A 10,112-nucleotide genomic window follows, 5' to 3' on the forward strand; every position below is an offset into this window, starting at 1 on the left:
TGATTACCACAGATCTCAAGAACACCTGTTGGGTGGAGGGGCAAGCCCCAAGGGTTTAGTTTGACGCCACAATTACATAGGGATAACAGGTGTAGGAGAGCAATACAAATACAATCACAATTATCAAACTAGAGATATTTATGCGGTCGCTTCAACTTTGTATTGCACTTCCTTCACGTGCTCCGCAACTCCCAAAAGAGCCATGTTATGACAGGAAGATTTGACAGGGCAATAGCTTAGGCATTCGCTGTGCAGGCTTCTTTGGCCGTAAGAGTTACAACTGGCTGGCCGAGTGAAATCAAATTACTTACTCAAAACGGGACATAGAACAGAATGAACAAACATCAATTGGTAGCAATATGAAAACGACATCAAAACATCACAACAGCAAGAAACAGTCACATAACCGCATCCGCACAATGACACAAACTTTGAATACTGACTCTGAATTATCCATCAGCTTGTTCCAGATCGAAATAACCATATAGTTTAGGACTTCATAGAAGAACCTAGACATCAAGAAAAAATTATGGCTTATGGCACTTCTAGCTAATCTTGATGAAGATGCCAGCAAATTAAATCTAGAGCAGCATCGGTATGCTAGCTGGGGACTCCTTGGTCTCGTCATCATCGACTACATCCCAACTATCATCTAAGCCAAAACTGGCATAAGAAAAATCATCAATCCTAGATTCCACAGCAGATGACCAGTTGCTTTTAGACGTGACTGATTCAGCCAAGCTGCCGTTCGATCTTGCTGATCTCACCAAGTTAGATAATCTCGGTGAAACTAGTTGCAGCGGTTCATCAAAAGTGGAGCTAGACAGGATCGGTGAAACTACTTGCACTTGTTCATCAGAAGCCGAGCAAGACAAGACTGGTGGAATTTGTTGCTGTGCTTCATCAACAGTAGACCTTGACGAGATCAATGGAACTTGTTGCACTGCCTCTTCAACAGCCAAGTTGGACGAAGACAATCTCAATGAAATATGTTGCCATTCTACATCATCAGGAATCTGTTTATCCACTCTTAGCTTAAGCTTTGTTATGCTGTCAAAGATTCCAAGCATTTCCCCACTGAGATAAAAAAAATTGTATGTCAACATTTTAAAGAAAAACGAAGGACAAGAATGGAACATTCCAATAGATAGGACCATGAACTAGAGTTTTTAAAGCACTTACTGCAATGCATCCACAACACGTCCTCGCTCTGTCAGTAACTCTCTCAGCTGTATCATTAAAATAGCTCATATTAGCCATTGTTTATTAAGCATGACTCAAGCACTGCACCTATGATCAAAAGTCAATGTTTTGGTCCTTTATGGCACCATATAGTTGTTACCTTTGCGTTCTCCTGTGCTTCCTGTTCCAGCCTCTTAGACTTGTTCTTTGCTGCTTCGAGTAGAAGTTCCTGTTCAATAAGACTTTTCTGAGCTGATGCTTCTCTTTCAAGTTTTGCCTTCTCAGCAGCTGCTCTTTCTGCTTCTGCAGCAGCAAGTCTTCTTTGAAGAGTATCTTGCATCTTCATATCATAGCATATACATGACATACATGTAAGTTAAAGAAAGTGTGAACAACGAACATATGTTAAAAAAATCGTATAAAACTATGGTGTCAAGAACTGGGAAAGATTCATATCGTATCATGAATAAACTCATCTTAGTGGTGGAAACAAATTTCCATTCACCAACTGACTTGGACTAGAGTAATGTCCAAATGGTAACTGAAACAATACCCACTCGACTTCAAATTAAATCTTTTAAGGTTTGACTTTGGACAAATTCGAATTGTATAATACTCCATAAAACAATTCATATAGTTTAACAAATTCGAATTGTATAATACTCCATGAAGACAACTTTCATGGTGAATCTAAAAATATAAATAAATCTTTTAAGGTTTGACTTTGGACAAAGCTAAAGACAACTCATATGAAATAGAGGGAGTAAATTAAAAAGATGGCCTATTGGTTTGGCATGCGCTAAAGCCTTAGAACCATTTCCAGTACTGGCGACCATAGAAAGCACAAATCAGGGAGCTAGTGCACCAGAAATTGTGGTCCAAATGAAAGTGTAATTTTGAAACTAATCTTAAGGTTTGGTAATGTTGTCTAGTAGTATCCCTCATTTTACTTTTGTAATAAGGTGGTTTGACTTGAAAGGGTCTATAATATCACAGTTTGATCATTAATACCTCATATATTACAATTTTAATGACCATGGCATTTTTTATATAAAAGTATTTTTTTTCTCAATCACGCAAAAGGCTTGCGCGTATTTTCATTAAGTAGAAGGGTGTTTCAATTACAAGTGGGGAAGTATTTTTTAAATATGGATCCAATGATTCCAAGTTTACATGGTATAATCTACAAATATTTAGATTAAGTGTTATTCAAAGAATAACAGGTTTGAATATTGGTCTGTGTGTTCATAATCTGTATTTTTTTAGATTAAAGAATTACAGGTTTGAATCTTGGGTTGCCTGTTTCATGTGTGCACAAAAAGAAATGGAGTTAACACTCACCTGGAAAGTGTTGATATTAAGTACATTTAATTTTTTTTCGGAAAAACAGATGAATAACAGTGCAATAAAACAGTTACCTTCTCGATAGCCAGCACAAAAAATTTTGTTTCTTCAGAAATGTTGGACAACCGACATTGAAGCTCCTGTGCTTCTGCTGCTAGAATAGATTTTTCAGCAAAAATCTCCCCTTCCACCTACATAAAAAGGAAAGAAATAAGTTTATCTGGCAGTCCACAAAAAACAAATGTTGGAGCACTCCAACAAAACTATTTCTTGTAGAACCTTGTTGTTTTCTTCAACTGCAAGAGTTGTCATCTCTTTTAGTTCCTCGACCTTTACAAGAATATCATTACCAGCTTGGCTTGCTTCTGAAATAGCACGTTTTGTGCTTTCTTCATTTAGCTCTACCTCCTGTAGCATTTCACTTATTGCAACGACATTTGACATCAGGGCATTCTGGCCATACAAAAATAGAGGTTGGCAATTAGCTGTAGTTTCTAGTATTATAGTTACAAAGAGCACATAATATATGTATGCCTGCAGTCAACTGCATGAAGACTTTGTTGCATCCAAATCAATGCTATGGAGTAAACAACATAATGACATTACTAATAATTAAATGAGTATATACACACAAAATAAATAAACTAACCAAAAGTGGAACTTTGTAAATTGATCATTTATCAATGTAAGCATCTGTATTGCAACTTTTATTGACTGTAGAAGCTTTCACTTGGTACAACTATAAAAGTTAGTACGTTATCTGACTTAACAAAAAAACAAAAATAGATTTACCTTTTTGTAATGTTCATTGGAAATAACATTATCAAGAGACTCGAGATTAACAAAACTGCTTGGTTGTACAGTCACTTGAGGGGAAGCACCATCATGTGACACATCACCTCCAGATGAAAGCTCAGGGTTTCTCTCGGAATAGGTGTGTTGCATCAGAGAACCAGCTAGCAGAGGACCGGAACTGAACTCTTCAGATATGCAGTTCTGACCAGATGTTGATGGAACATCAAAAACTTTAGGACATGATCCAGTGAGGATATCTTTCTGTTCAACTGAGGTTTTGTTGGATAGGTCAAACTGTACAGAATTTGAATTTGTTTTGTTACCAAACGAATCAAGCCCTAAGTGGGTATTTGTGTCATCAAATGCCTGCTGATTTCCTGAGAGAGAACTTGTCAATACAAAAAAGAAGCGTATGAAATGAAAAGAAAAATTAAGGAACGATATGGAATAAAAAAAAGGTAGGTGTTGGCATGTTTTAATTAAACAAAAGTAACATGCAACATAGTAAGATGTAAATAATAGATATTGAATGCTGTTTTGCCAAACATTTTTGAAGGAAGCAACAAGTAAATGAATGAACAGGATGGGAATTCACCATGAATATTCAAATCCTCATTTATGCTTGGATGACTAGGCTCTGGGACAATATTTGGGACGACATTCTGGATGATATAATCTGCAGCCGCATCAATGTCATCCTTGAACTGTATGGAAACTTCTATCAGTGTCGAGAAGTCAACCTGCATATAAATACAAAATTAGGATCCTAGAAACAGGTATAGGATTTCTAAGAGCACATGCAAGTAAAGACAAAGAGTTAATAGCATGTCACAACTGTAGAATCAGGCCTATGTTTTACAAACTCTGTGTGAGCATAGAAGATTCAATAAGAAGGCACACTTGAACTAGTTTTGCTTACTTTGAATAAAGACGACAACAAGATTTTCACAAACGTGTCATTGTGACACGTATTTCATTAAGTAGGACAAGATCAATGGATATTTTAGACAGGTCTTGATTTGTCCTATGTACAAGCAACTCAAGAAAAAGTTTCGGTTTTCCTGATGCATCTAGCACCAATAAAAGATAATGAACTAAAACCATTGTATTTATATAAGTTTGAATAAACATATATGCACACCCTGTTAACATATGTTATTAGAAGTTCATCCATACTTAAGCTATGTCAAAAGCCGTTTCCTACTCGTCGGAATAGATCTAGCCATTTGGTTCCCGAGGTTTTTCTATATAGGTAGAAAAGGTCAATATAATACTGTCTTCTTAGCTAAGTAATGTCATACAGGTCGAATATGTTGAGGACCCACGACAAACTTGAGAAAACTCTTCAGATAAACTACCACGCACCAAGTTTTGCTTAACAGAAGTACAGAACACAAGTAAAAACCTTACTTACTCATCGTCGTGTCCAGACACAATCAGTGAATAGGAACAGGTATGAACTGGATTAATGTGCACTCACCTGCGGAAAGACCTCCATGAGGCCGTCCAAGACGGCGTCCCCCGTCATCGGACCCCCACCCTGCAAGTCACACACGAAAACGCATGGTCACTAAAGGCGATCGAGATCGCCGCCGCCCACCAGAACAAGGAGGAACAGGCAGCAGAGACGGGAGGAGCAATCCTGACTGACCTGAGACGAAGAAGACGCACCCGTGGTTTCTGTGCGCGACTTGATCAGGCGCGGCCGCCGGGAAGGGAAGGGGAGGTGTTTCGATCGACTTGGGATTTTTCGTGGAGAAGAGGGGGGTGGATTATGAAGTCCGGTAGGAAGCTGGAGACTAGAGAGGTTCTTGTTCTTGGCTTGGGAAGCGTCGTCCGGACGGCGGAGCCTGCGGCTACTTATTGGAGGGTACAGCTGGTCACGCAACGCGCGGTGCAACCCGATGAGGAAACCGGGGAGACGCACGCGCGACCTATTGGCGCTGGCGCGTGGGCCGAGCGCCCGAGCCGAGAGACGAGGATCGAGGAGTCCGTTCCGTGCCTGGCGCCTCGTTAATTCCGTACGGGATACCGAGCAATACTCGGCGGCGAGCCTGCCATGGCTGCCAACCCCGTCCCCTCCTGCCGCTCACCGAACGGTTGTACGTCTGCCCGGGCCCGGGCTAACCCCATGTAACGTACCCCCTCCGTCTAAAAGAACTGACATCTAGTTTTATTCAAAATTTTAGCATAAATTATTATTAAAGTATCTCTAATGATTAAATAAGTTATATGAAAATAGATGATATTTATAAACAATTTAACAAAATAGATGATGAAATAAGATGTCTAAAGATCAACAATAACGATTTTTTGTGACAGAGAGGGCACACTTGATGTCATTGTCAAAACAGGATCGGCGCTCGACCGCCAACGGCACGACTCTTTTTTTTTTGGTGTGTGTGTGGGGTGCGGCTTTGGCCTTTGCTAACCATGACACGCTTCTCGGCTCTTCACAACATTGCACGAGTACATTTTTTCACAATCGGGTCGTTCATCTGAATTTCATTAAGAGGATAACAGCGGTTACAAAGTCACAAACAGGACCCGTCGGCGAGCAGCCAACGAGACAGCAAAGAAAACACCATAGGTGCCAGAGAAGCAGAAGGCAGCGATTACAAGACAAGGGTACATTGCAACAGCAGTGGGGACAACATGGATAGGCACTTGAAGTCGGCCGCCACCCAGTCTTGCGCCTCGCTCAATAGCTTGGAAAGTAGTTGCTGGCCATCGCAGAGTTCCCCGTTGAATGTCCTGTCATTCCTCTCCTTCCAGAGGATCCAGACGACAAGGAGCACCAGGGAGTCGAACATCGGGCGTACTTCGCCTTGAAGACTTAGCCTGCTGCGCAACCACCAGTCCACCAACCGGCTGCCAGGCGCCGGCACCAGTGCAGACACGCCGAGAGGCGCAAGAACTGTGAACTAGAGCTGTCTGGCCAGTACATAGCCGGCTAGAAGGTGATCGCAGGTTTCAACCGCCCGACCACAAAGGATACAAGTATCGTGATCATGTAAACCATGCCTTTTGCGTCGATCGGCCATCCAAAGCCTCTGGTGAAGAGGGTCTGTTAGTTTGGTTCGATCAGTTACCTGCTTGCGGGATACTAATCTTATCAGGTGAAACCTGGAGCTCTTTTTCGTAGCACAATTTTCTAATGATATGTGACCCCTTAGTCGGGTTGAAGGACACGAATTTTGCATCCGTATAATCGGGTTTAAGAACAATTTATTAGTTCATAGAAGTTTTTGTTAATATTCGAGTTGAAGGACACGAATTTTTCACCTCAATAGTGCCCTGAACTAATAAATTGTTCTTAAAATTAATCTGTGTTTCTGGTCATTAGCTTGTCAGTTCTTCCTTTTTAGAGATCTTCAGTAAGCCTTGACATAATGAGGTTGCATCCGTATTATTTTCTTGCTCCTGTTATGATGCCTATTCTCTGTGTTCTCCTGATGTTTGCCGATTTTCACATTTTTGCAGAGGAACAAGGGGGCAAATGGACGCGTTGTTCCACTTTCTAAAGCTTCCCCTTTTCTTTTCAAATTGTTGTATAGAATCAAGGAGGCATGAGTCATTCCACTTTCTAAAGCTTCCAATTTTCACATTGTTGTAGAGAAACAAGGACGCAGATACAGGGTTGTTGCATAGAGAGTTTTATATAGACAGACATATATCATGTTTGCTATTTACAGAGAGATTATGGTTATTGTGTATAGGTAGAAAGTTTCATGCCGCCGGAATATATATGGAGAAATGTGTTGTGTAAATAGAGAACGTGCTTGTTCCATGGAGAGAAAGAACGGGATTTCTTGTGTTAGGACAGAGATGTCATATCATGATTTTGTGCGCCAAGAGATAGAGAGTTGTCTTTGGAGATTTCATGATTTTAATCATCCGAACAACATTCGAAAATGATTCTTAGGAAAGAATTTCATGCCGAAACAAGAGAATTGAATTGAATCAAATTCTACATACCTTATTTCCCATTGAATCTAATTCCAAGGAACCGGCTTCTGGAACGAGTTTCAATTCCAGGATCCAAACGGAGCCTTGCAAAACCGCAACAATCCAATTGCAAGTTCAAAATTACACTGGACGTACATGTACACATATCAAAAACATCGATCGCCCGTAGTAATCAACACACTCTGAAGTTCAGAGTTCAGAACACAATTCTGATTAGACTTGGCTGATAAGTCTCAGCCACTCGACCACAATTCTGAAGAAGCCTCAGCCACTCAACCACAATAATACTGTTCACTTGGCTGATAAGCTATAGCTGAAAGTTAATTTGTTGCGGGGAAAAACACGGTTGAACAGCTAGTGCATAGCAGCGTCAGCAATGTCACTCCAAACAGCTTCCCGTCACAATTCCATGGCAGCTTCCGCGGGTCCAGCTCGAGCATCAAGCCAAGCCAAGCCCAAGGCCCGGTAGCTCTCCGTCACGTTGTCGCTCAGCACCGCACCATCCAGCGTATCGATGGCGCGCTCATACTTCCCCGCCTCGTCGCTGTACCTGTACGCCTGCGTCGTGGCGGCGGACCCGTCCAGCACGTCGTGGTCTCTGACGAGCATCCACCCCACGGCGGCCTGCTCGTCCGCCACCTTCGTCTCGGCATCGAACAGCCCCTCGGCCTCGGCGTCCGTCTCGACGCGCAGGGAGTGCGTCAGGTTCGCCCGCATCACGTAGGTGCCGTTCTCGCCGTCCTCCGTCACCATCTCCAGCCACAGCGGGTACTTGGCCTCCGTCTCCACCTTGCCCACCTCCTTCCGCGTCTCCGACGACCGGACGACGACCTCCGTGTCCTGCTCCACCTGCAGCCGGACCGTCTTGTTCCTGCCCTGGCTGGTGAACTCCACCAGGCTCGTCGCCTCCTGCTCCGTCTCCACGTCCGTCGTGAAGTTGCCGAACGACGAATTCACCCACCCGCTGAACCGGGACTTCCGCTTGGCTCGGATCTCGAACCTCCCGTCCAGCGGCCGCCGGGTGTAGTACCGGCGGGTGATGGACAGACGCGGCGTCCTGTACCGGCGGAGCGCGGCCGACACATTCGGCGAAGCGGGGTCCAGCCATAGGTGCAGGTTGGCGTCGACGAGCCACTCGGCGATGCCGTCCACTACGCTTAGGACGATCTCGTGCGCCTTGCCGTCGACCAGGAGGCCCAGGAACGGGGTCAGCTCGACGTCGTAGGTCGGGAGGTTGAAGGCGCCCAGCGCCGCCACCGGCTGCCAGAACAGCGGGTTGATGCCGCCCGTGTAGATCACGGGGAACGGGACGAACGAGCCGGCGAAGTGGCCGTCCACGCTCACGACGACCTCGCGGTACGCGGCGTTGCCCCGTCCGGTGGCGAGGTTGTTCTCGCGGATGTAGAGGTCCGGCGGGTTGGAATACCAGAACTCGTCGTTTGAGTGCGGGGACACGAAGACCTCCAGGACCGCGCGGTAGGTGTTCGACGGAATGCTCACAAGCTTTGACCGCGAATCCGACGAGTTCTGGATGCGGAACCAGAAGCCGCTGCTGTTGCCCGTGCCCTCCGAGATTGGCAGGATCAGGTCCGCCGGCTGGAAGTAGGATGCCGGCAGTTTTGGTGTCGCCTGGCCGGGGTCCGCAGAGCCGGCAGCTGAGGAGGACCCCGCGTCGTCGACGAGGTAAGCAGGGGCGCCGTGGAACTCGAAGGACACGCTGACGTTGTATACACCGGTGTACACGTCGTTGACGAGGTTCTCCAGCATGACAGAAAGCACGCCGCCGGGTGGGGACCGGAGCAGCGCGGAGTAGCGCGTGACGTCCTTGCGGACGGTCCAGCGGACGCCGTCGGGGGTGGGCTCGGCGGTGGTGGTGCGGAGGAGCTCGGCGCCGTCGAGCCAGACGGCCGCGACGCGGTCGTACTGGTCACCGGCGATGGCGACGGAGAAGGAGAGAACGACGAGGGACCAGGGCGCAGGGCACCCGGCCGGCGGCGCGTACGCGGCCTTTGCGGGGGGCGCGCCGTAGGTGTTGGCGAAGGAGTAGGAGAGCACCGGCACTACGCAGATCGGCGCCGCCGGCGGGGGCCGCGGGACCGGATAGGTGGGGTCAAGATACACCTGCGCCGGCGCATTACTGAGCCTCGTTCTGGTGCCCGAGCCCGCACGCGGGGAGGCGTAGCGGTCGGGAACCTCGGCGAGGGCCGGGACGAGGAGGAGTAGGAGATGGAGGGGGAGGCGGAGAGGCGGCGCGCGCTGCTGCATCTTGCGCTGCTGTGGCGACTGGCGGGGCGAGATGCGTGCGAGGACTGCGAGCTAGTCCTGTGCAGTGCAGCTGTGGCTCGAAGGGGAGGAAACACAGAGTGGAATCACTGATTCTTCAGATCATCGTTGAATAATCAGAGACTGTTTTTTTTATTTTCTATACATTAATATTCTTTTCCAAAAATTAATTAGCTGGATAAAAGAATTGTAGAAAATTGTCCGCGTGTTGAAATGATGACATTTAAATTTCTCCTATTCAATGGCAGAAATTCATAATTTTATCGTACAAACTCAGAATGGAGATAAAATTCATATTATATTAGTTTCATGGATATTAAATATGCTGATATAACACCATATTAATAAAGAGAGACGTGATAAGAGTTTTATGAAAGTAAAGAGATTTATGAGGATGAAATTGTTCTATACTATTTTTAAAATATGAATGCGTTGGAAACTATATCATGAAACCAACATTGAGGATAACCTAAAGCCATCTCCAACATATGAAGGTTGTACCATTTAGTTCAGATGGCTTCAAACAAAAAAAAAAGACT

The 10,112-nt window shown here is 45.2% G+C and overlaps 2 protein-coding genes across 2 annotated transcripts; both read right to left on the reverse strand.

Annotated features, from left to right (window-relative positions):
• LOC8076866 lies at positions 421–5,392 on the reverse strand. The gene is made up of 9 exons (XM_002441008.2): positions 4,973–5,392; positions 4,802–4,861; positions 3,917–4,061; positions 3,319–3,698; positions 2,806–2,979; positions 2,601–2,717; positions 1,343–1,522; positions 1,183–1,229; positions 421–1,077 (listed from the first exon to the last, which is right to left on the reverse strand). Exons 2-9 carry the CDS (start codon positions 4,847–4,849, stop codon positions 582–584), a joined length of 1,587 nt encoding a protein of 528 aa, XP_002441053.2. The 5' UTR covers positions 4,850–4,861; positions 4,973–5,392; the 3' UTR covers positions 421–581.
• LOC8085092 (peptide-N4-(N-acetyl-beta-glucosaminyl)asparagine amidase A) lies at positions 7,304–9,798 on the reverse strand. Its single transcript, XM_002441009.2, has one exon. It carries the CDS (start codon positions 9,553–9,555, stop codon positions 7,690–7,692), a length of 1,866 nt encoding a protein of 621 aa, XP_002441054.1. The 5' UTR covers positions 9,556–9,798; the 3' UTR covers positions 7,304–7,689.

Source organism: Sorghum bicolor, chromosome 9 (genome assembly GCF_000003195.3).
Source record: "Sorghum bicolor cultivar BTx623 chromosome 9, Sorghum_bicolor_NCBIv3, whole genome shotgun sequence".
NCBI classification, from domain to species: domain Eukaryota; kingdom Viridiplantae; phylum Streptophyta; class Magnoliopsida; order Poales; family Poaceae; genus Sorghum; species Sorghum bicolor.

Excerpts from the sequence above, each read along its gene's own strand:
- LOC8085092 (XM_002441009.2), bottom strand. The coding sequence starts at position 9,555 with ATGCAGCAGCGCGCGCCGCCTCTCCGCCTCCCCCTCCATCTCCTACTC.
- LOC8076866 (XM_002441008.2), bottom strand. The coding sequence starts at position 4,849 with ATGACGGGGGACGCCGTCTTGGACGGCCTCATGGAGGTCTTTCCGCAG. Across the intron at positions 1,523-2,600 it reads TTGTGCTGGCTATCGAGAAG|ATGCAAGATACTCTTCAAAG; the intron begins GTAACTGTTTTA and ends TATGATATGAAG. Across the intron at positions 1,078-1,182 it reads CGTGTTGTGGATGCATTGCA|TGGGGAAATGCTTGGAATCT; the intron begins GTAAGTGCTTTA and ends TTTTTATCTCAG.